Source organism: Macaca nemestrina, chromosome 7 (genome assembly GCF_043159975.1).
Source record: "Macaca nemestrina isolate mMacNem1 chromosome 7, mMacNem.hap1, whole genome shotgun sequence".
Lineage (NCBI taxonomy): Eukaryota > Metazoa > Chordata > Mammalia > Primates > Cercopithecidae > Macaca > Macaca nemestrina.
The window spans coordinates 86,012,067-86,037,493 of NC_092131.1; the positions used below are offsets into that span (position 1 = coordinate 86,012,067).

A 25,427-nucleotide genomic window follows, 5' to 3' on the forward strand; every position below is an offset into this window, starting at 1 on the left:
CTTGACTGTGGTTCTCGTTTCCTATCTCAGATTTCACAATTGCTTTTTCCCAACCTTATTCAAGAAGGAATCTCCTTTTGCAGCAATGCCTTGCAGTTTAAACATCTCTGGAACATTAAACAAAGGGACAATATATTGGTGTCAAGGAAACCTCCTTTAATTAACCACAAATATGACCCCAGGCATGTTCTTAATAAATGCATTTCCAAACAATTTTCACCTTTAAGTTTAAAATGTACTAAAATTGAAATATATTTTTGTTGTTTTAATCAAGGGTACATCAACAATAATTATATTTATAACTCAATCTAGAAAGGTAATTTTTAGCAATTAGAGCAGTATGGTCAGAGAAAATTTAAAAGCAATTTCAATTTTATACATGATTTTGTTGCAGACATTTTGGGTGATCAACAAAAGCCTTTAAACAAAAATATACTAAAATTAAGTTCTGCAGGAGAAGTTGAATGGAAATATGATTCCAAGGAAAGAAAAGAGCAATATAAGGTCTTCGATTGTCAATGAGGAGCTTGTTGTGAATTTTAACTGGGTGTTGATGGGTATCAAGTCACTTTGGTATTAAGGTTTCACTGGATATGTTTAAAAGCTATTCTACGAGTTTTATTTGAAAATGTCAATGTTTATATTACAGTGGAATTTACAACTTTTGTAGCTATTTAAACATTTAAACTAATACTAACATATTTTAGAAGTTATCTTAAAAATTCATGAAGGTTTTACAGTTTTTCAACGTCTGAATACCATTAAGAGTTGGCCTACAAACATGAGCACACTTTGATGACAATGCAGGAATTACTGTCAATATATGCTTATGTTTAATCCCCTAGTCACTCTTTAAATCTGTGTCTCCTATAGCCTTTGGTGGAAAGTATCAGTCCTGTTGAAATTCACATAGCTCCTTCAATGTTTCCTCCTAGACCTGAATTTGGATGAACCAAGATGGAACAAGGGACATGGGCAAGAAATAATCAAACAGTGCAATTCTGAGCTACTGTAGAGGAGGCGGGTGTGGCAGATACTCTCTGGGTTACCTGCTTCATCCCCTTCATTAAGCAGAAAGTGTTTCCTCCTGTCAAAAAGGAGTTTAAAGTTTGCTGTATTTGATGGAAAATGCCGATTCCTGATGTCACAGAGAGAATGCAGTTGTAAAGGAGACAAGACAAAGAATTCAAGTTAGAGAGTGTATTAAAGCTCCACGTTGTTGGTTTTGTTAATAATCAAAGCAGTCTACAAATGTTAGCCCAGAATATTACTAGGGCAAAATATCCATAGGGATTAACTGATGGTCACAGTACCTAAAGGTTCTGGTTTGACCAAGTTCTCAGACAAAGACTAAGATTACTATAGGCGCAGGAGCAGGAAGTAGACATTCTAGCCTAGACACTGGGGCAGAAAAATAATTTGGGGTACAGGAAAGATCAGATTAACTCATGCCTACTTACCTATTAGATTTTTATTCTATGAATACTTCTTTTTTTTTTTTTGAGATGGAGTCCTGCTCTGTCGCTCAGGCTGGAGTGCAGTGGTGCGATCTCGCTCACTGCAAGCTCCGCCGCCTCCCGGGTTCACGCCATTCTCCTGCCTCAGCCTCCCCAGAAGCTGGGACTACAGGCGCCCGCCACCACGCCCGGCTAATTTTTTTGTATTTTTAGTAGAGACGGAGTTTCACCGTGTTAGCCAGGATGGTCTCGATCTCTTGACCTCGTGATCCGCCCACCTCGGCCTCCCAAAGTGCTGGGGTTACAGGCCTGAGCCACTGCGCCCGGCCATGAATACTTCTAGATGTCAATTTTTTCATCTTTTCCTCTCGTTTCTTCATTAGCCTGTATCGACTCTCTCATATCTAGTAGAATATCTGTTATAGTATGGTATTGTGTATATTGTGTGCTTCCATCTAGACCAGGGTGATATTCACAACTTTTACCCTCCTATTTAATAACATATTTAGTGATTGGTATGAAGTGCAGACACAGACTGGGGGTGGGAGTCAGTGCAAGAACAGAATCCTTGTGGAATCCCCTGCTATTCCATGTAGGGCAAGGGAGGGACTTCTCTGGATCTTGATTACCTCAGATAAATAATGAGAAAATAGGATTAAACAAACAAAAAAAAAGACTTTTTTTTTCTTCTAACTTTAATCTCCACAACTGTTTCCCCTCTTCGATAGGTTTTATCCACCCAGGAAAGTTCCCCAAGGAGAGATTTATAAGAAGAAATGGAAGAAGAGAAGTTGCTTAATCTTAGAGTCAGGATAGTTTCAGAAACCAAGGTCTAGGAATTTTACTCAAATTTTTGGGTCCTCCATTCCTATGTTACTCAGTCCTGGGATCTGAGTAGCAAAATGATTTCTCCTCTCTTGTCCCCATGGAAGTCTCCACAGCAGGGCTCCTTATGATGGAGGGAGAGAGGGGAGGGCTCAGGCCTCCTGCTTTGCCTTTAGAGGTTTGTGCTGACTTCCTGCTGAGCTATTACCGTGTTTCACCAGAAGTTTCTACTTCTATGATGAAAGAAAATTTGAACCTGAATTTGGGAGTCCTGGAGTAGTTCAACATCTTTTCTTACTTTCCATGGATTTGTTGGAGAGAAAGTGCTGTGGTACCTAATTTCAGTAGATTATACAGACAAGAGGCAAGAAGTACAGCAGCCACACTGAGTGAGTGAGCCTTTTATCTGGATTACTGAGGCCACATAGGTATCTTTTGAGAAAGGCAGCCTTCGGTCACACTGGATGCAAATAGAATTGCTTTAATTCTTCTATGGATAGAAATTGGAGACTGAGTTTACCTCTAACTGGCAAAAGGAAATTTTAGGTATTTGCAATGTGGTTTGCTAGAAGAATAATTGAAAGCATTTATATCTGAAGCAGGAGTGCAAATGAGAGCAGCCTGACATTTTCTGTTTGTTTTTCACTGTTTGCTGTTACTTAAAACTGTGACCAAAGGCACACACTAGTGATTGTTGTGTAGAACCCTCCTTTGGGAAAGTGGATGAATTGGAATACATTATTTTCTTTAGTCAGTTGATCTTTCAAGTAGTAAATATTTATTTATTACCAAATTTAAATAGGATGCTTTATTGGATGCTGTATATGAACATGTGTGTGTATGATTGGAAGTGATGATGATGGCTTAATTTATATGTTTCTATGTGTGTAAATCATGGTTCTGAATATTGACACATATAAACCTGTACATGATTAAATAGAAATATAAGTCAATATTTTAAAAAGTCGCCCATATGGCAGAGTCAAGAAGTCATATGTGAGTTGATTAGTCAAGTAGATCATTATGGGCTATATAGTCTAAGTTGTATTTGCTAAGGATCTAGATGGATAAGCAGGGATTTGATAGAGAGGAAAGGACTGCTGCAACCTTAATGTTTGTCTTCCCCCTTGGAATTCAATGTTGAAACCTAATTGCCATTAGGAGGTGGTGCCATTGGGCAGTGACTATGTCATGAGGGCAAAGCCCTCATCAATAAGATTGGTGCCTTGAGAAAATGTCACTTATGAGCCAGGAAATGGGCCTTTACCAGATACCAAATCCATTGGTGTCTTGACCTGGGGCTTCCCAGCCTCCACACTGAGAATAAATTTCTGTAATTCATAAGCTACCTAGTCTATGATTGTTATGGCAGCCTTAATGGACTAAGTAAGACAAGGAATGATCATAGCATTGTGAAATACAGTAGCTAGAATATATTTTCTTTTTTAAGATTAAGAATAGCTGGCCAGGCACGATGACTCACGCTTGTAATCCCAGCACTTCGGGAGGCCGAGGTGGGCGGATCATGAGGTCAGGAGATCAAGACCATCCTGGCTAACACGGTGAAACCCCATCTCTACTAAAAATACAAAAAATTAGCCGGGCATAGTGGCAGGCGCCTGTAGTCCCAGCTACTCAGGAGGCTGAGGCAGGAGAATGGCGTGAACCTGGGAGGTGGCAGAGCTTGCAGTGAACTGAGATTGTGCCACTGCACTCCAGTCTGGGCAACAGAGTGAGACTCCACCTAAAAAAAAAAAAAAAGATTAAGACTAGCATGTGATGTATTAGTACTGAGTGGAAATATAGAGCTCTTATACACCCCCTCAACCCTCATCCTCCTCATTTCCCTTATTATCGATATCTTACATTAATGTCATACTTGTGTTACAATTGATAAGCCAATATTAATATATTAACTAAAGCCCATAATTTACATTAGACTTTGCTCTTTATGTTATACATTAGATGAGTTTTGACAAGTATGTAATGACATAATCCACTCATAACTCTTATAGTATTGTACAGAATGGCTTCATTGGTCTAAAAATTCCCTGTGTTCTATTTATCATCCTTCTTTCTTCCCTGCAAAACCTTTGGCAACCACTGATCAGCATACTCTCCCCATAGTTTTGTTTTTGTCCAGAATGTTTTATAGTTGGAACGATATAGTATACAGTCTTCAGATTGGCTTCTTTCACTTAGCAATATACAGGTAAGTTTCCTCCACGTCTTTTGTGGTCATGTCTTTTTTTTTTTTTTTTTTTTTTTTTTTGGTGAGATGGAGATTTACTCTTGCTGCCTAGGCTGGAGTGCAATGGCACGATCTCGGCTCACCTCATCCACTGCCTCCCAGGTTCAAGTGATTCTCCTGCCTTAGCCTCCCGAGTAGCTGGGATTACAGGAATGTGCCACCACACCCGGCTGATTTTGTATTTTTAGTAGAGATGGGGTTTCACTATGTTGCCCAGGCTGATCTCGAACTCCTGACCTCAGGTGATCGGCCCGCCTTGGCCTCCCAAAGTGCTGGGATTACAGGCGTGAGCCACTGCACCCGGCCTGGTCATGTCTTTTTATCACTGAATAATATTTCATTGTATGGATATACCATAGTTTGTTGATACATTCACTTATTGAAGGACATCTTGGTTGATTTCAAGATTTAGCAATTATAAATAAAGCTGCTTCAAACATTTTCATGCAGATTTTTATGGGGACAAAAGTTTTCAACTCACTTGAGTTAAAATTAAGGAGCATGATTGCTGGATCATATCTTAAGAGAACGTTTAGTTTTATGAGTAACTGCCGAACTATCTTCCAAAGTGGCATTTCTACCAGCAATGAATAAGGGTTCCTGTTGCTCCATATCCTCACCAAAATTTGATGGTTTCAGTGTTTTGGACTTTAGCCGTTCTGATAGGCATGTAGTGATATGTCACTGTTTTAATGTGCAATTCCCTAATAATATTTGATGTTAAGCATCTTTTCATGTGCTTATTTACCATCTATATAATTTGTTTGGTGAGGTGTCTGTTCAGATCTTTGCCTATTTTTTTCATTGGGTTTTAAGTGTTCTTATTGTTGGGTTTTATTTTATTTTATTTATTTATTTTTTGAGATGGAGTCTTGCTCTGTTGCCCAGGCTGGAGTGCAATGGGCCAATCTCAGCTCACTGCAACCTCCACCTCCCAGCTTCAAGTGATTCTCCTGCCTCAGCCTCCCGAGTAGCTGGGATTACAGGCTACCACCACCATGCCTGGCTAATTTTTCTATTTTTAGTAGAGACAGGGTTTTGCCATGTTGGCCAGACTGGTCTCAAACTCCTGACCTCAGGAGATTTGCCTACCTTGGCCTAGCAAAGTGCTGGGATTACAGGCGTGAGCCACCATGCCCGGCTTATTGTTGAGTTTTAAGAATACTTTGTACATTTTGGATACCACTTAAAAAAATACATATGTGTTTTGCAAATATTTTCTCCCAGTCTGTGGCTTGTCTTTTTCTTCATTTTCTTAATTTCTTATGATTTTGGCAGTCTTTTACTTTCTTTGAAAGTATCTATGGTGATTTTCCCATGTGTGCTCTTGGAGACATAAAATATTTGCTCCCTCTACTTGTAAGTGAGATTATATTTTTGAAATGTATTAATATTCTTTTCTCCTTTACATTTTCAGATACATAACCTTATCTATATTCTTCTGAGGAATCTATCTGTCTTGAGTGGGGAGAGATTAGATTATTCTGAGAGGAATGGAAATAGAATTAATATTCAGCTCTGACATCTAAATTTGGATTTTTGATTACTTAACAAGAGAACTGGCTTAAAAGTAAGGTTTTTTTCAGGTGTAACACTTTTTTCTTAATTATTTATTATATTCTTTATGATATTATATATATAAGGCCAGCTGGACTTGATCACAGAGTTTTACATAAGTTTGACAGGAAAGTGCAGGACAGAGAGGGAGGTCAGTGTTTTGGGTCCTAGAGGATAAAGAAAAATGGAGGCAGAACAAGGAACTTAGGTGTCAGGACTCTGGTCTTTCCCCTGGTCTGCTACACTGATTGGGTTAGGAAAGGCTAGAAGCATTTAGATAAGTATTGGGGGAAGTCTCACTTATGGTGTGGGAAGATGGCCCTGGAGAAAAATCAAGGGCTGGCTACGTGAGTTCAGAGGCTACTTTCTAGAATCCCCGTGGTCTGTTTACAGGTGCAGGGAATCCAGAAGTCCCCAGGGGTCCGGGAAGTAGATGCAGAGAGTTGAGAGGGCTAGTGACCTGGCAAAGTCCTGGGCTAAGGACAAAGAAGTGCCCATGATGAGGCTCTTTGAGATGGAGTCAAGCAGCTGAAGCAATTGGCTTCAGCAGTGGTGTCAACACATAATCCCAAAAGTCCGGGTGGGACAATCCATACATAAATAGGTACCTACACAGGGAACAGAGTAGATTGGCTGCTCAGCTGCTCAGACCAAAAGATCCAGAAGGCAATGCATGGATTTAAGCCTTTTTTTTTTTTTTTTTTTTTTTGCCTCAGGTGACACTCTACTGTCTCCCCTTATCACCTAAATTTCATCATGGAAAGAAAAGGGTAAGGTGGTGGAATTCCAAACATATCACCTAAAGAGACCGAGTCATCTAAGAGAGACTTTACATCAGCCCTAACACGGAATTGAACTTAAATGGACTGAATATTTAAAGTGAAAGGAACTCTTTAAACCTGAATAAAATGAGACATTGTTAATTGCAATTTATAAAATTTAAGTTTCTTGACTATTTGGTGGATGGGATCGTTCATAAGGAGGATTAGATATATTAGAGAAATTGTTTTCTTCATATGTCTTTTTATATGCATCTACATATTATGTAAGTTTGTTACCCCACCATGTACATTTCCTTTCTGTCTGCCTCATTCATTTATCTACCCCGCTGAATTCACAAACTGTTTTAATTATCTTTGAAAAAAAGTATACAGCACAGAAAAATCTACAAAAACAACAGCAAAGAAATATGAAAATCAAGAAAAAAAATAAGGGCAGGAACATAAACCTTGAATTAGATTTGGAATCAAAATACATGAAATCAGCCTCTATAGTTGGAGTTAAGCTAACATTGGCTCTGAACTTATTCACAGTCAGTGTAAAGAAGGAAAACAATCAGTCCTTTGATAATTACCTCATCCATATGATAAAAACAAACTACAAGTATAGGTACAAATTATCCATGCAGTAAATCTTAAGAGAAATTGTTCTTATAGCGTCTCATAGAAACATGAGGTAATATGTAAACTGTGTCCCCAATAAAGAAGCTATAGTATGTCCAGTGATGAATTCTGTAAGACTGTTGTTTATGATATACTTAATAGAAAACTTATTGCATCATGACAAAGCACAATTCCACGAAGGAAAGAAAATGGTAAGGTATTGGCTCAATAGGAATCCTGCATTGAAATTTGAAACAGCCAAGATGAAGATTACTTTATAGCTACAGGCATTTTTCTGGAAAAGAACCTCCTGGGAAATCTAAGGCTAGATCAAATTGGATAGTAGGGAATGGGGAGTAAGGGAGTTGCCAGAATATGGCCTTTTTGAGAGGAAGTAGGTATACACTTCTCTCTCTCTCTCTTACTCTCACTCTCATAGTCTATAAGACTGTAATATATCCATATATATATATTAGAGTTTGCTATACATACACACAGATACTATATAAATATATTATCCATGTAGTAAATCTTAAGAGAATTTTTCTTATAGCATCTCATAGAAACATGAGGTAATGTGTAAACTGTGTCCCCAATAAAGAAACTTTCTTCCTTCCTATATATAGCGTGTGTGTGTTGTGTGTATCTGTGTGTGTGTGTGTGTGTGTGTGTGTGTGTGTGTGTATCTTTGGCATTGCTTAGGGTATCTTTACATAAGTTTATTTTTTTAATCAAATAATATTCTGAATATTTCAATGCTTGTAGTGCTCTCTACAACTGGGTGTCCTTTTGTCTGCATTATGGTTAATTATTTCTGTATTTTTCTATATTGAAGCACTTGACTCTACTTTTCCTAAATTTTATTCAGAACTGTATTATAGATAACTTGTGGTTTATTTAATATATATTGAACAGTAAAGCCGCGATCATCATAAAACCTTAAACATTCTCATGTATTTATTTATAGCTATCATAATATTTCTTGCCTTGTGACTACTGAATGCTAATAAAATATAACCCTTTGATAAATGTTTTCTGGGACATTTTATTCTGCATTCTTCAGCTATTTTTGCCAATGTTTCATAACTTTTTAAATATTTATCCTCATTTTCCTTCCATTCCATTTCTGTCACATTTATTTCGGCTTTAATTCTTTATCTTTGAATATCTGTGTTGCTTTAAGCAATTTTTTGTTTGCTCTTTCTTTCTCTTCAACTGTTTTTGCTAAGTGCTGATCATAGACTTATATTTTCTGACCTGTCTTACTTCTTCAATGTGTTCTCAAATATTTGTGGATACCTCAACAATGAGTATATTTTAATCAAAATAATATCTTTACTTTGGCTCTTACTACCTGCCAGCTTTCTTCCTTCCTGTCTTTATCCCTCCTTGATTTTAAGAGATATCCAAATGAACTATTATTCATAGCATGTGAGAATCTATGTGAGCTGATTAAATAAGACTTTCACCTACAGCTGAAATGCTCAAGATTATACCTAAATAGTTGCTCAAGATTATACCTAATTTAGAATGATTTTCCTGACTTCATATTTGTTGCTTTCAAACTTTTTCTGGAGTTTTAGATTTAGAGTATAACATTGGGTTTGGCATAGAAAGTTATATCAAGCTGTCTCTTTTTTTATTCTTTAGTTTCAGTCTACCAAATATACAATTTAACACATCCCTCAGCTAAAGTTGCCATTAAAGAGTTCTTACTTGTCCCTTTATCTGCTGAACACATTGAAATTATCTTGAATAACTATCTATGCTGAATTTCTGGTCAACAGAGCTTCCACATCTTGGTGAAGCAATTTTATTCATGGCTTTTTGCTTGCTATGTTGAAAGGTAAGTTTGGGCGATTTAAAAAATTATTTTATTGGAATTGGTATGTGAGTTTATTACTGCTTTCTGATGGCAAAAAGGAGTTTGAAAGAAATTAATAGCATTGGGGTCATCTGTTATTTTTATGTATCCGTTATTCATTCCTCTTCTAGTAGCATCTTGGCTTTGCCTTGAGGAACCACCTCTGCCTGTTTCCTAAATCTGAAGAAATTAGTCTAAGCAAAGTCAGCCCATGACATTTTCTGGAATTATCACAAAAGAAGCTTCTTTCTTCTGCTGGAGTTGTTAATTTGGCAGGTCTGGTAAAGACAGTAATAGCTCTCCAAAGATGTCTGTCTCATCCATTGGGGCTGTTATACCCCAAACACCATAGACTGGGTGGCTTTAACAACCAACATTTATTTCTCACAATTAAGGCTGGGAAATCCGAGATCAAGATAGCAGCAGATTCAGTGTCTGGTGAGGGCCGTTTCCTGGTTCATAGATGGTGCCTTCTTGCTGTGCTCTCACATGGTGGAAAGAGCAAGGCAGCTCTCTGGGGCCTCTTTTATAAAAGCACTAATCTCGCTCATGAGAACTCCACCGTCATGACCTAATCACCTCTCCGAGGTCCTTTCTCTTAATACCATTACCTTGGGGATTAGGAGTTCAACATACAAATTTTGAGGGATGCAAACATTTGGTCTATAGCAATGTCCACCACCTATCCCCAGAACCTGTGAATATGTTACCTTATGTGGCAAATTTTCTTGAAAATGTGATTCAGAAAATGGGATTCACCAAGAATCTTGAGATGAGAAGACTATTCTGGAATATCTGGCGGATCGCAATGTAATCTCAAGGGTCAAGGCTCAGGCGGTCCATGAAGGTGACAGGAGATGTGACAACGGTGGTAGAGGTCACAGTGCTGTGATTTCTAGTTTTGAAGATGGAAGAGGTCCATGAGCCAAGGGATGCAGCAGCCTCTAGAAGCTGGGGAAGCTCAGCGTTTCACTCAGTCTCCCCTAGAGCCTATAGAAGGAACATAGCCCTGCCAACACCTTTGTGTTAGTGCACTGAGACTTATGAGCTCCCAAACTGTAGGATAATAAAGTAATATTGTTTAAGCCACCATTTTTGTGGTAATTTGTTACAGCAGCAGGAGGAAACTAACACAGTAGTACACAAGTCTGAGGCTCCTGGTGGCCATCTTTGCCATCACGTGGGCCTGAGCTTGCTTCAGAGTAAAGCCAATATAAACAAGAGCTAAACGATGGAGACATGCTGTGGTGATATGATTTGAGCATTTAGTCCAGTCCTTCCTAAAGTAGTTAACCCAGATTTTTCAGTTTTATTAGCCAACAGATTTTTGTTTTGTTTTGTTTTGCTTCAGTTACTTTGATCTGGGCTCTCTCTTACTTGCATACTATTCTATGTACAAGCATCTTTTTAAAATTACAGTTTTACTTATAATAGCTCCAGTTTGGAAACAATGTACTTATCATGCTTACTGTATTTGTTGATTTACTCGATCAATAACTCAAGTTAGGCCGGGCGCAGAGGCTCATGCCTGCAAACCCAGCACTTTAGGAGGTCGAGGTAGGCGGATCAATTGAGGTCAGCAGTTTGAGACCAGCCTGGCCAACACAAGGAAACCCCCACTAAAAATTCAAAAATTAGCTGTGCAGGGTGGTGCGCACCTGTAATCATCCCTGCTACTCGGGAGGCTGAGGCAGGAGAATTGCCTGAACCTGGGAGGCAGAGGTTGCAGTGAGCTAAGATTGCGCCACTGCACTCCAGCCTGGGTGACAGAGTGAGATTCCATCTGAAAACAAAACAAAACAAAACAAAACAAAACAAAAAACCCTCAAGTTATTGAGTAAAATGAAGTATATTTCAAAAATATAATATAGCCATGGAAAACTCATGCTATAGAAAAACTGCTTGTTTATATGGGAGCATTTTCACAATATATTAGTTTTTCACTGAAGCAAAAAAATGGAAAAGCAGATTTCATAGAAACACCCAACCATATACAAAAAAGTTTAAAAAGTTACAAAGGAAGGATTTTCCTATGATAACTTGGAAATTTGGATAACTTGGGAAGGTTAGAGATTTCTTCTAAACTCTTGTATTCTTCATAGAGTTATACAAAATGACATTTGAAACATTTATTAATGCCCCTGCCAAAGACTGCATTTTTAAACCTAAACGCTATTGAAAAATGCACTGAAGAAGTTTAAAATATTGTGTAATCCCAAGTCAAATAATTACAAACTAATGTTAAAAAGGCACAAATTTCCTATGTAAACAATAATGGTAATAGTGTCATTTTTACATTTAACTTCTATTAATAAAGATAATTGAAATAAGTCTCATCTTGCAATTACTACTCTAGAAAAAGTGAGGACTACAAGTGCATGTATGGCATACAGCACTGTCTTCATGAATTTCTTTCTTATGTTCTATGTGTCTGTTACATTAATAAGACTGAGATGCTATAGCAGTTTGCCACCCTTTGAGAAGGCAAAAAGTCCAGTGGTTAAGGTGTCATACATTGTGTGATTCTAGGCATTTTGGCCTCTTTGAACTTATATTAATTCTTCACATAAAATTAGAATATCAATAGTAGCTACAGCATGGATTTGTTGGGAATACTAAATGATATAAGGCATGTCATGCACCTCTCAGAATATGGGGTGCATATAGATACTCAATAATTGTTAGCTACTACTAATGTTTTTATTATCAGCATGATACTGTTGTTACTATTAATTTTTGACATGCCATACAGTCCTATGAGTTAGCTCAGAATTCTGAGTTGACACAACTATAGAGGAGATAGCAAAATAGAAAATTTATCCATTTTTACTCTACAATGTTTAATGAGGAAAATGCCCATCAATTAATTACCTTCATTCAAAAAACTTTAAAAAATCATTTCTGTGAATTAAAGATTGTTGTAAGCACAGTTGCTATTGAAATGAGTAAAACTGTGTCCTTGGTAACTAACAGTTTGCATTTTAGTGAGGAGACAGTGAAAAATACCTATAAACACCATGAAGTGTTAGATTTGCCACATTAGAAATATGCTTAGGGTTTCAGTTAGGAGATAAAGGAGAAAGTGATCAGTTCTACCGGTGCAAGAGGGTCAGGACAAGGATTCAGAGAAGAGAGGAGGCTTGCGAACCTTTCAAATAATAGGCAAGTGGTTAGTTGGGGATGGGCATTCCATGCTGAGGGGACAATGCTGGCAAAGGCATAGATGTAGGAAACAATTTCATTTGCTGAGAGGTTGAGCGTGTATGGTGTTGGGAGATGGGAATATAGCAACAAATGAGGCAAAGTTGCTAAGCAGGGGACAGCCTAATTAATCCATGAATAGATGACCCTGACCATTTACCCTATCAGGCATAGTAAGTGCTGGAAATACAGTGGTGGCCTCTGCTTTGACGGACCTATATTCTAAATAATCAGGGCCTTTCTGTGGGAAATGAGGCTTTATTGAGGCAGAGGTATGTGTACATGATCTGATTTTTATTATAGGATGCTCACTCAGGCAGCTATGTGAAGCAATGTTTGAAGGGTGTATTTTAGTCTGTTTTCATGCTGCTGATAAAGACATACCCAAGACTGGGAAGAAAAAGAGGTTTAATTGGATTTACAGTTACACGTGGCTGGGGAGGCCTCAGAATCATGGTGGGAGGTGAAAGGCATTTCTTACATGGCGGCGGCAAGAGAAAAATGAGGAAGAAGCAAAAGCAGAAACCCCTGATAAACCCATCAGATCTTGTGAGACTTAATTCACTATCACGAGAATAGCATGGGAAAGAACAGCCCCGGTGTTTCAATTACCTCCCCCTGGTTCCCTCCCACAACATGTGGGAATTCTGGGAGATACAATTCAAGTTGAGATTTGAGTGGGGACACAGCTAAACCAAATTAAAAGGGGACGCAATTGAAGGTAGACAGAGTAGATGAATGATTATTTATTAATTCAAATGAGAGGAGCTGCATGAAAGCACTAGAAGCAAGGATGGAAAGAAATGAGTTTAGATATGAAACTTGGTAACTAGCCTGAATCTAAGTCTGCGTGACTGATGGGCCTCAGGGGTAAAAGGGAGGGCAAAACCTGAATAGCCTGAAGGTGTCTTCCTTGTGTGAGAGAAAGGTTTTATTTTGATTGGTGCCTACCCTACTTTTCCAGACAAGTAGAAGCCTAGGTGCCGAGCTGGGCTAGGGTGTGGCGTTACAGAAGCTGTTGTGTTTGGGAAATGACTCAGCAATCTGAATTATGATTCCGCAGTTTGGTCTTGGCCTCCCCTTAGCCTCTCCCACATCCAGTCGCTCTCACCACTCATTCCAAACAGACCCCCAACCTAAACTCTGCAGCCTGCTTATTGAACTTAATTATTTCAGCAGTTTGTCATTCCAAACTGCCTCTCACCACCCACAGTGAGCAGATGGAATAAAATGCTCCACAAGAGGCTTAATAGTGAAGGAGATATATTGGGGGAATTGTGGGCATAAAAAGAAATGTTGGCATTATTTTTTTCATTTATTTTAATTTTTCCCTTAGCATAAGGGAGAATCCTCTCACGGTCCAGGCATCTCCCAATTCTGAGAATTCTCCCAAGTCTCAGAAGACATAGGTGTGGTGACTTGGACCATGGCAGCTGCTTGGCCTTACTGTTAGACCAGGTTTATCTAAATTGTCACCACCTGCTAGACTGCCTTACCAGAAGCAATTATAGCATTACCAGAAGTTAACTTCCTTTTTTATTTTTATTTTTTAATTTTTTTTAGCATTTGCTGGTGAGTACTAGCAGTACATGAAATCCTACTTGACAATTGTTTGCTTTCTTTCCTTACTTTCTTATGTCAAGACAAATGATGCTTTAAAGAACGTTAAGAAATACAGGATGAAGCCAGGTTAAAGTCAGAAAGAATGATGGATGGATGGGAAACAGTGAGTCTGACATGATGTAGTGGTTTTTTTGCACCATTTTATAATTAGAAAGTAATAAGGTATGCATAAAAATCTGATAGCCCAGGCTGGAAAGTCGAGGGTGAAGAAATTCCCCAAACTGGAAACACAGGAATAGCAAACTTTTATTGTGTTCCTGAATCTTGAGCAAGGCTGAGGAGGAAAAAAAGAAGAAAAAATAAAGGCTTGTGGAGATGGTAAGAAATTCAGTTTTGGATATATATATATATATATATTTATTTATTTATTTTTTTGAGATGGAGTCTCTCTCTGTTGCCCAGGCTGGAGTGCAGTGGCCAGATCTCAGCTCACTACAAGCTCCACCTCCCTGGTTTACGCCATTCTCCTGCCTCAGCCTCCCGAGTAGCTGGGACTACAGGCGCCCGCAACCACGCCCGGCTAGTTTTTTGTATTTTTTAGTAGAGACGGGGTTTCACTGTGTTAGCCAGGATGGTCTCAATCTCCTAACCTCATGATCCGCCCGTCTCGGCCTCCCAAAGTGCTGGGATTACAGGCTTGAGCCACCGCGCCTGGCCTTTTGGATATATTGACTTTGATATGATCATGTGATGTACAGACAGATAGTAATTAAAATAATAAAGCAAAAATACATAATTCTAAAAGAATAGAGCTTTAGGTCAAGCTCTAAGATTCTCTGGATAGCAGTGATGCTTAGAATATGTTATCTGACCTATGTAACACACGGGCTTGTGCAGGTTTAATGAATTAACACATGAAGGTATTTTGAAAATCTATAAAGCATGTGTGGATTCATTATTTTATTACTATTTCAAAAATTACAGCTGATAGACATCCCCTCTGTGTTTCCTATAGTCAGATACATTTTTTTTTTCCTTTAGTGAAGACAATTATTTCCTCTTTGTGTTCCTATAACCCTGAACACTTCCCCCTGACCTTTACACAGATGCTGAGGTCTGAGGTTTCTGTAAGCCTCTCCCTGTTGCTTATTTCATTGTGCGCCCTATAAGCACAGAAATACATCGCGGCGTCCCCCAGCTGTGAGTCTGAGATCTTGAGACTGAAGGATTTGGTTGCTTTCTGGAAGTTCACAGAGAAACGATTCTCTGTTGCATTCTGTTGCTTATAAGCTTCTTGGCGAATAATGAGAATCATCTGCCTGCTGGGAGGCTGCTTGTACCAGAACAAATAATAATCACTGTCACTGGTGTCGTATGTGCAGCTCAGGGTCACGGTCTCTGCCTCCTGCACAGACATCTCTGGTTGAGACTGAGTGACTGTCTGGGCCATGCCGGATTCTGTGGGAAAGAGGAGAGAAAGGACTTCACTGGGATATCATGTGGAAGAGAGAAACAGACTCACAAGCCTGTTCCCATTGCAACCCAGCTTTCTACCTCTTGATCCAAACCTCTGACAAAATCCATCAACTTTCTTGCCTCTAATATCTGGGCCCAATGAGGAGATTAGATTTCTGCACGATTAATCTTTCTTCCCACTTCTCTGTTCTATTGAATACTAGTTAAGGTAAATACATGTGCCTTCCTTACCAAGACAGGTGGAGATCACAAGTGCTCACAGGAAGCCGGGGCATGCCATGCTCACAGGTTCCTGCTGCCGGGTGAGAAGCCTCCTCTTCTGATCTGAACCTTGAGTATCAGCTGTACTGGTGCTGTAGCTGCTTTAGAACAGGAAATGGGATGTCAGGTGGGCTGTTTATGATGTCTCCCTTAGGGAAAGCTCCTTGACACTTTTTGTCTTTTGCTTCAGAAAATAAAACTTTGACTATAATGTCTAATGAAAAAAAGATGTTGTCGGAACTGTAATTTATTTGGGAATGAAAATGAAGAGGAAAGGGAGCTGATAAATTGTTTTTTAAAGACATAATTTGGAAAGGAGAATGAGATGGGTGGGGAAAAGACAGGCCAAGCTGATGTTGTGACTTCAGTTTTCTCTATAAGCTTTTGTTGTCTTTCCACTTTCTCTCTCTCTCTTTCCTTCCCGTCTACCCTTTCTCCTTCCCTTCCCCTTACTCCTCTTTTTTCCTTTATTTTCCTTCCTTCTTTCCTTTTTTTCTCTCCCTCCTCTGTCTTGAAGCCAATATCAGAAAATTGTTTCTGGGTTATGATAACACAGGTATTGGTTATGTAATTGTTTGACCAAATTGTATTTTAATACTTTGAGAAATGATGAAAAATAATGACAACAACAATAACATTCAGATAGTCTACAGAAAATTGAAACCAGAATTTTGATATCTAATTATACTGTAATTTGCTGAAGACTTTCTTTTTTAAAAAAAGAATATCTGATTTTGGCTGTGTCAAGAAGCTCTACAATACTGGTGGCAAGGGCTTTTGTGTGCTTCTGTTAATGACTTTGTGAAGGAAGACTCAGAACAATTAACATAAAATTCATTTGGGAACATTCTGTGTTGCACATCTGACAGCTTTTCCTTGGCACCTGATTTTTCCTCATGCACACATTCTTCTTTGAGGGAGGAAAGGTCAGGAATTAGTCTTCATTTTGTAGAAGAGACAACAGAGCAAAAATGAAAACTCACAATACAGAGAACTACTCGTTTCATTTGCATTAATTCTCTCTCCCTATTGAATTTGTGCCATCCAATCTTAGATAAGACTTCTCTATAGTTCAGCTTTATGTAAACTTTTCCCCCTGTAAAACAAGAAGGAGACTGAAAGACTAAATTAAAAGCTGTATAGGGAGCAGTGGTCTTAACTCTCCCTTCCCATTTATTATTTCCACTTGGAAATGGTATTAACAGCGGGCATTCTGCCACAGATGTTCTTAACTCCAGAGGACTTCTTAAAGTACAGCATGTCGAGTTCTTCTGCAGTGGTCTCTTGTTTGCTTGGTGTTAAATTTCTGCACTACCTACTATTTTCTGGACAAATTCACAGGAAATTGGTAAATATGCTATTACTTTACAATTTACCCCCTTCTCCTCTCTGGTCCTTTTTGTTTTTCCTTTTGAGACAGGGTCTCACTCTGTCGCCCAGGCTGGAGTGCAGTGGCACAACTATGTAGCCTCAACCTCCTGGGCTCAAGTGATGCTCCCACCACAGCCTTCCAAGTAGCTGGGACTACAGGCATGTGCCACCACTCTCTAGTCTGTGTAGGAAACTCTAGATGGTTGGGCTGTCTTCTCTCCCAGTCTCAGGTCAGCTGCAGCTATGAGTTCACTAATTAGGGTCTCAAGAGTGAACGTTTTCTGCCTCTTGCCTGGGCTCACTGGGCCTGCCATTGCAATGCTGACTGGGGACTCCAATGCTGCAATGGATCTTGCCATTTCAGATGAGATTGGGCATATTCAGGGTGGTGTGGCCATAGATAGATCTTGCCGCTTTAGACAAGATCTATCTTTTTTTGTGACCCTCTGGGGCCTATGCAATAAGAACTTTAGTATCTTGTATTTATCATCCAATCAGTTCCCAGCCTCCACAGTTAATCAAGTTATTGAACATTGAAGACCAAATAAAGCGATGTATATAAAAGAACTTGTAAGTGGGCAAATATGGGTGGGGTGGGCAGAAGGCTGCCTGTTTGTGGAAGCAGAACCCCTTCTGGGCAGTCTGGGAAATTCTACTGTGCTTCCTTGGGATATCAACCCTACTGGAGTTAGCTAGTTAGACTATAAACAGTGAAAACCAGGAGAAAAATATGTGAGTATCACACACCTACTCTCACGTTCTCATGGGAGAATTGTTACAGATTCAAAAACCGAGGCACATCAGCAATTAATGGCACAAGTGGGAGAAGCCGCTCCAATTATTGAGACAGCCCCTCTTAGATGAGTGGATCTTGATGAAAGAACACTCAGGGTGCCCAGTCCTAATCACCTCAGATAGCTCATGGTTACGGTTCTTGTGACTGTGAATTCCTTATCTGAAAATACAGTGAACAAAAAATGTTTTAAAAGTCTTTTAAACAAGATTTTCTCTGATTTGTTATATTCATTTACAATATTCGTTTGGTCAGAGGAGGTGATGAAGATGGTTTACTAACCCCTGAGTGGAGATCCCAATGCAGGGTGGAGGGGGTGGTGCATTTAGGTGCTTTCAGGGGCATGTAGGTTCCCTGCAGCACAGAAGTAGATGGCTAAGTCCCTCGACTGGGTGGTCTTGGGGTTCAGGGAGAGGTGGAGCTGGTACTAGCACTGAAGGAGGCTGCTTATCTTCCCTTGCACTACAAAACCCTAGTTAACAAGAACAGAAACAAAGGCATTAGACTTGTTCTAGATCTTTTTCATTCTATACCCATGGATCTGAAACACTGTTCAGATAATTATAGTAGATGATAAAACATCTTTCCTTCGTGGATGGGGTGATAGTTAATTTTAGGTGTCAACTTGACGGAATTAAGGAATACCTAGAGAACTGGTAAAGCATTATTTTTGGGTATGTTTGTGAGGGTGTTTCCAGAGGACATTAGCTTGTGAGTCTTAATGGAATATGTGGGGAAGATCCATCTTCAGTGTGGGCATCCAGTCTGCTAGGGCCCTGGGTAGAACAGAAACCTAGGAAAAGCAGCTTGTTCTCTCTCTCCCCTGGAGCTGGGATACGCTCTTTTTCTCTTGCCCTTAGACACAAGAACTCTGGGATCTGTGGCCTATGGACTCCAGGACTTGTGCCAGTGGCCCCCTGGGTTCTCAGGCTTTTGGATTTGGGCTAGCCACCCTACTGCCAGCACCCCAGGTTCTCTAGTTTGCAGACAGTTTGTCACGGGACTTCTCAGCCTCCATAATTGCATGAGCCAATTCTTCTAATAAATCCCCTCTCATATATCTATATATTCATCCTATTGGTTCTGTCTCTCTGGAGAACAGAGACTGGTTCTGTCTTTCTGGACAGTTGGTCAGGAAGAGCTTTCCTCTTTCTTGATAGCAAATTTTCTTAAAAAGATGAATTAAGGGTAAGTTAAATAAAGGGTGAATTAAATATTTTATTTACTTTTTGAATCCCTTCTGTAAAATGTAGAGACTAGTTCTCAGAACCTTCTGAGTCCTCTGTGTTCTTGATGACATGAATTCACTCAGCTCTCATCCAGGCCAAAGCCACCAGATCACAAATACAGTTCCTAAAAGCTCCTCCATGGTTTGACCTTTCTAAACTGGTGGAAAATTTGATTCCAGGATGTGGAAATCTGACCTAGTCTCTACAGACAACATAGGATTTGTTCTAGTTATTTCGTATGTATTAGGAATAGCAGATTCTTCAAAATGAGATCGGTTTTTTGTAAATAACTGCTATAAACAGCAGCAAACAGTGCCCTCTTCAGGTCAAAGAGATAATTACAGAGGCAGTTTCTAGGACTTCTCTGTGTGGAAAGATCTTGGTTTAGTAAGAAATGTATTCTAGAAGTAATCTTTTTACGAGTTTCAGATTTATGTTTCCACTAAATCAAAATACTTGGATGTTTAAATTGTATCTGTCCTTTCCTTTATCATTGCTTTCTTAAATTCTACCTTCTATCACATCTTACATCCTCAGAGAAACCTTTTGCCTTGATATTCTTTCAGAAATATAGCATGATTATAATTTAAACTTTAAGCATAATATTTGTGCCTTATCAGCACTTATTATGTGCTTAATACTGTGCTAGGAGCAGTGAGGAATTATGAAGGGTACAAGGCAAACTCTATCTGCATAGAGAATATAATGTATTTGGGGAGGAAAGATGAGTACCTTGAAACAACAGCAAACGCCTCAAGAAGGTATGTCAGTAAGAGTTGGATTGTTTGGTTCACAGTTGGTACTGTATGACATTTGGAAGAGAAGGAATTAAAGGATTCTTTGATTATTGGAGAAGAAATCTTGGAGGGAAGAGAGATTTCTGATGGTGGTTGTAAGATTCATATGGTTTAAGCAGTCAGAAATATACATAAAAGAGAAATTTGGGTGGGTGGAACAACCAGTAGAGAAATGCTAGAGGTAGCAATGAGCTTTAAGTGCTTATGAGCCAGTAAGGGTAATAAACTGACTAGAAGAGAGACATATTTTGGGAATAACTAGGAACGAAGTTTAAATAGTAAAGGGTCAGAAAATTTGGGGAGGGGAAATGAGAGACAGTTGAAAGAGCTAAAACTTGGAAAGTAAAGTTTTTGAACACTGAAAAGACATAATCACATATCTGCAGAGATGGGAGTTTAGCAAATGCGATTTGCCTCATCATCTTTTGAAAAAAATGTGACATCTATTTTTTACAATTACTCACTCAAGCACTCACTTGCCTTTATTAGCTCAGCCCAGTAAGGTTCACCTTGAACTCTCCTCTGTTCTTTCTTTGTTAAATTTTCAAAGAATCTTTGGATTTCCAAAGATTCCTTGTATTAGTTTGATTTCCTCCCAAAACAGAGCCTGAAACTAACTTGGGTGAAAGTAGTTTATTTAGGAAGTGATCTCAGGAAGCAGGAGTGAGAAAATGGGTAAAGCAGGATGCCCACTCTCACCACTTTTATTCAAAATAGTGCTGGAACTCCTAGCCAAAGCAACTGGCAAGAGAAAGAAATAAAAGGCATCCAAACTGGAAAATAAAAAGTCAAATTATCTGTTTGCTGATGATATGTCTTATACCTAGAAAACCCTCAAGGCTCCTCCAAAAGACTCCCAGATTTGATAAGTGAATTTAGTAAAGTTTCAAGATACAAAATCAATGTACAAAATAAGTAACATTTCTATACATCAGTAACAACCAAGCTGCAAACCAAATTTATAATAGCCACAAAATAATCCCATTTATCATAACCACAAAATAATACCTAGAAATACACTTAAACAAAAAAGTAAAAGATCTCTACTAGAAAAACTACAAAACACTGATGAAAGAAATTGTGGATGACCCAAATAAATGAAAAAACATCTCATGCTTATGAACTGGAAAAAGCAATATTATTAAAATGACCATATTGCCTAAAGCCGTATGTAGATTCCATGCAATTCCTATCAAAATACCAACATTACTTTTCACAGAATTAGGAAAAAATGCTAAAATTAATATGAAACAAAAAAAGAGCCTGAATGCCAAAGCAATCCTAAGCAAAAAGAAAAATCTTGATGCAGCCGGGCGCGGTGGCTCAAGCCTGTAATCCCAGCACTTTGGGAGGCCGAGACGGGCGGATCACAAGGTCAGGAGATCGAGACCATCCTGGCTAATCCGGTGAAACCCCGTCTCTACTAAAAAATACAAAAAACTAGCCGGGCGAGGTGGCGGGCGCCTGTAGTCCCAGCTACTCCGGAGGCTGAGGCAGGAGAATGGCGTGAACCCGGGAGGTGGAGCTTGCAGTGAGCTGAGATCTGGCCACTGCACTCCAGCCTGGGCGACAGAGTGAGACTCCGTCTCAAAAAAAAAAAAAAAAAAAAAAAAAAAAAGAAAAATCTGGATGCATCATATCACCTGACTTGAAATGATACTACAAGGCTATAGTACCAATATAGCATCGTATTGGTATTAAAAATAGACTCACAGATCAATGGAACAGATTATGGAATCCAGAAATAAAGCCACATACCTACAACTAACTGATCTTTGACAAAGTAGACAAAGACATACACTGGGGAAAGGACACCCTATTCAATAAATAGTGCTGGGAAAATTAGCCACACACAGAAGAATGAAACTGGATCTGTTTCTCTTACTATGTACAAAAAGTAAGTCAAGATGGATTAAAGGTTGAAATATAAAACCTGAAACTATAAAAATTCTGTAAGAGAACCTAGGAAAAACTCCTCTGGATCTTGGCTTAGGCAAAGAATTTCCGACTGAGAACTTAAAACAAATGCAGGAAAACAAAAAATAGACTAATGGGACTTAAACTAAATAGCTTCTGCATCACAAAATATATAATCAACAGAGTAAATAGACAACCTACAGAATGAGAGAAAATATTTGCAAACCATGGATCCAACAAAGGACTAATATCCAGAATCTACAAGGAACTCACACAACTCAACAAGCAAGAAACAAATAAGCCCATTGAAAAGTGTGCAAAGGACATGAACAGACTTTTCTCAAAAGAAGACATACAAATGGTCAGCAAGCATGAGAAAATGCTCAACACCAGGAATCATCAGATAAATGCAAATTAAAACCACAATGAGATACCATCTCACATCAGTTAGAATGACAATCATTAGGAAGTCAGAAAACAACAGATGTTTGGTAAGCATGCAGAGAAAAGGGAACACTAATTCACTGTTGGTGGGAATGTAAATCAGTACAACCTCTATGGAAAACAGTATGGGGATTTCTCAAAGAACTAAAAATAAAACTACTCTTCAACCCAGCATTTCACTACTGGGTATCTACCCCTCCCCCAAAGAAATTATTATATCAAAAATATAACTTCACTGTTATGTTGATCACAGCACTATTCACAACAGAAACGATATGAAATCAACCTAAGTGTCCATCAATGGATGATTAAATAAAGGAAATGTCACACACACACACCATGGAATTCTACTCAGCCATAAAAAGAATAAAATCATGTCTTTTATGGCAACATGGATGGAACTGGAGGCCATTATCTTAAGTGAAGTAACTCAGAAACAGAAATTTAAATACTACATATTCTTACTTATAAATGGGAGCTAAATAATGCATAGACATGGACAAAGATAACAGACATTGGAGGCTCGAAAAGGTGGGAGTGTGGGAGGAGAATGAGGAATGAGAAAGCACCTATTGAGTACCATGTACACTATTCAGGTGATGGTTACACTGAAACCCCATACTTCACCACTGCACAATATATCCATGTATCATAAGTGGCACTTGTACTCCCTTGATCTATAAAAATAAGCTATAAAAGAAGAAATTGGGTCGAGCAATACCTGACTCAAGTGGGACTTGGTTCTGATAGGATCTCCCAAGAAGCATACAGGTTGCCTCTCAGAATTGTCTACTTAAAGGACACAAAGCTAGTCCGTTTATCCCCTGGCTGTTTTTCCCCATTGGTTGGTGTTTGCCAACAGGGGTGGTAGTGTCCCTATAATTTCAGGCTGTGCTTGCCCTTAAACTAAGAGATCTCCTGAGACATTAGAGAAGGCCTTGGGGTAGAAAGCAACAAAATAAAACAAAACAAAACAAAACATAGAGTATGCTTAATGCTGGATGTTACCAGCATGAGGTGAGTGTGATTGTCTACCACAACTCTAGCTAAAATCAGAGAGACATTTGGATGGGAGAACAAGGCACATATGATATCAGTTACAGTCCTTTCTTTGCACTGCTCAGATGCATGCTTGCCCTACATTATTTCCATTGTGTCACTGTGTCTTCAAGGTTGCCTCTGACTACAATCTCTCTAATGCTCTTAATACGGGAAGGTTGCATGACATGAGCTTCTGTTCTTTAAAACTTCATTGCTGAAGAATCTCAGTTCTTGGTCACGTTGCCCTTTTCAGGTCTTGTTGCTACAAGAACTGTTGCTTGCTGCTTGTATTGGGCATGGAAACATCAGCAGACACCAGTGTGAAATATTTACATTATAGCCACATTCCTCCTCACCCTCCTTGAGTCACAACAACCTGGTGCTTCATGATAATTAGGGTCAATTACCCCTTCCAGTCTAATAGCTCCTCTCTTTGCCTGCTGGGCTGTTGGCACAGAGAGTTCAGAGTGACCTAAACGTGGCAGCCATAGCTGCAGGTTACTAAATCCCTGAAGGGAGCATCCTTCCTTGGGAACTAGGACCTCTGATCTAGGAGAACCTAGGGTTGTGGGAAAGGGAAACACAAATTCTGAAAATGAGTTATAGGGAGTGATATGAGAAGACTCTATTCTATGTCTATTTCTTGGTTTCTAAACTTTTGCCACAATACCATGTATCAGCCAGTGGTTTAACGAATATTATCATTTTCTGAAACGTAGCATTCCAATCACTGAGGTGTTGCCCATGAGCTGGCCCTTCAACGGAGCATTTTAAAGCCTTTTCATCATTCTTCTAGGTTCTACTGCAGGTGGACCTAGGTCATCTCTTAAGTCTGTGGTGGGCCCAGCTGGTCCCCTTCCTGGTTATGCCACCATTGTCACACCCGTTGCGTTCTAAAATGGGTGCCTTGTTCTGAGGAGATGCAGCTTTGGATTAGATGGACAAATAAAAGAACAAGCAACAATTAACAATGGAAAAGACTTAAAATTCCTGGAGGTAAGAGTGCCCAGGCAAATTATAAAAATTTTCTGGACAGAGAAAATGCTTAGGAAATCTGACCTGTAATAAGTACCTTAGTGAAAGCACTTTGTCAAACTGGAATGCACTGCACACGTCATTATCTGTACTGTTACTTTAAGGATTGAAGCTTGCAGACAGCCATCTCTCTGAGTTTCTTATAGGAGAAGAAATAGGAGAAGCTTTTATTTCCAAGAGAAGTCAGTGATTTTCTATACCTATTACCCCACCACCTCCCTTGCACCCTATGACCTTTGCACAGATGCTGAGGTCTGAGGTTTCTGTAAGCCTCTCCCTGCTGCTCATCTCATTGTGTGCTTCATGAAAGCACAGAAATACATCGCGGCGTCCCCCAGCTGTGAGTCTGAGATCTTGAGACTGAAGGATTTGGCTGCTTTCTGGAAGTTCACAGAGAAGCGGTTCTCCGTTGCATTCTGTTGCTTATAAGCTTCTTGGCGAATAATGAGAATCATCTGCCTGCTGGGAGGCTGCTTGTACCAGAACAAATAATAATTACTCTCACTGGTGTCATATGTGCAGCTCAGGATCACGGTCTCTGCCTCCTGCACAGACATCTCTGGTTGAGACTGAGTGACTGTCTGGGCCATGCCGGATTCTGTGGGAAAGAGGAGAGAAAGGACTTCACTGGGATATCATGTGGGAGAGAGAAACAGACTCACAAGCTGATTGCCATTCCCACACACCTTTCTTTGTGATTCCAGCCTCAGGGAGCATATTTCTGCCTCCAGGTAGCTGGGCTCTAAGAGGCAATGCAGTCGCTGTTCTGTTAATCCCTCCTGCTTCACAGCCCCATTAGATGCCTTTATAAAGAAAGACCTACATCTTCCTTACCGAGACAGGTGGAGACCACAACTGCCCACAGCAAGCTAACACGTGTCATGCTGGCAGCGCTCCCCTGTAGAGTGAAAAGTCTTCTGCTCTGATCTGGGTTCTCCTCTGTGCTTGGTGAGAATTCTCCTT

The 25,427-nt window shown here is 39.4% G+C and overlaps 2 long non-coding RNA genes and 1 gene segment (V, D, J or C); 2 read left to right on the forward strand and 1 right to left on the reverse strand.

Annotated features, from left to right (window-relative positions):
- The window catches only part of LOC139364348 (uncharacterized), a 104,186-nt gene that overhangs the window by 36,860 nt on the left and 41,899 nt on the right, over nt 1-25,427 (forward strand). The window lies entirely within an intron of this gene.
- On the forward strand, nt 2,512-8,448 carry LOC105499643 (uncharacterized). Its single transcript, XR_011626023.1, has 3 exons — nt 2,512-2,671; nt 5,951-6,103; nt 6,807-8,448. It is a non-coding gene; the product is annotated as an uncharacterized lncRNA (long non-coding RNA).
- On the reverse strand, nt 21,527-25,419 carry LOC105499642 (T cell receptor alpha variable 38-1-like). The segment is given in 2 exon segments: nt 21,527-25,062; nt 25,299-25,419. Coding segments are annotated over 2 exon segments (363 nt in total).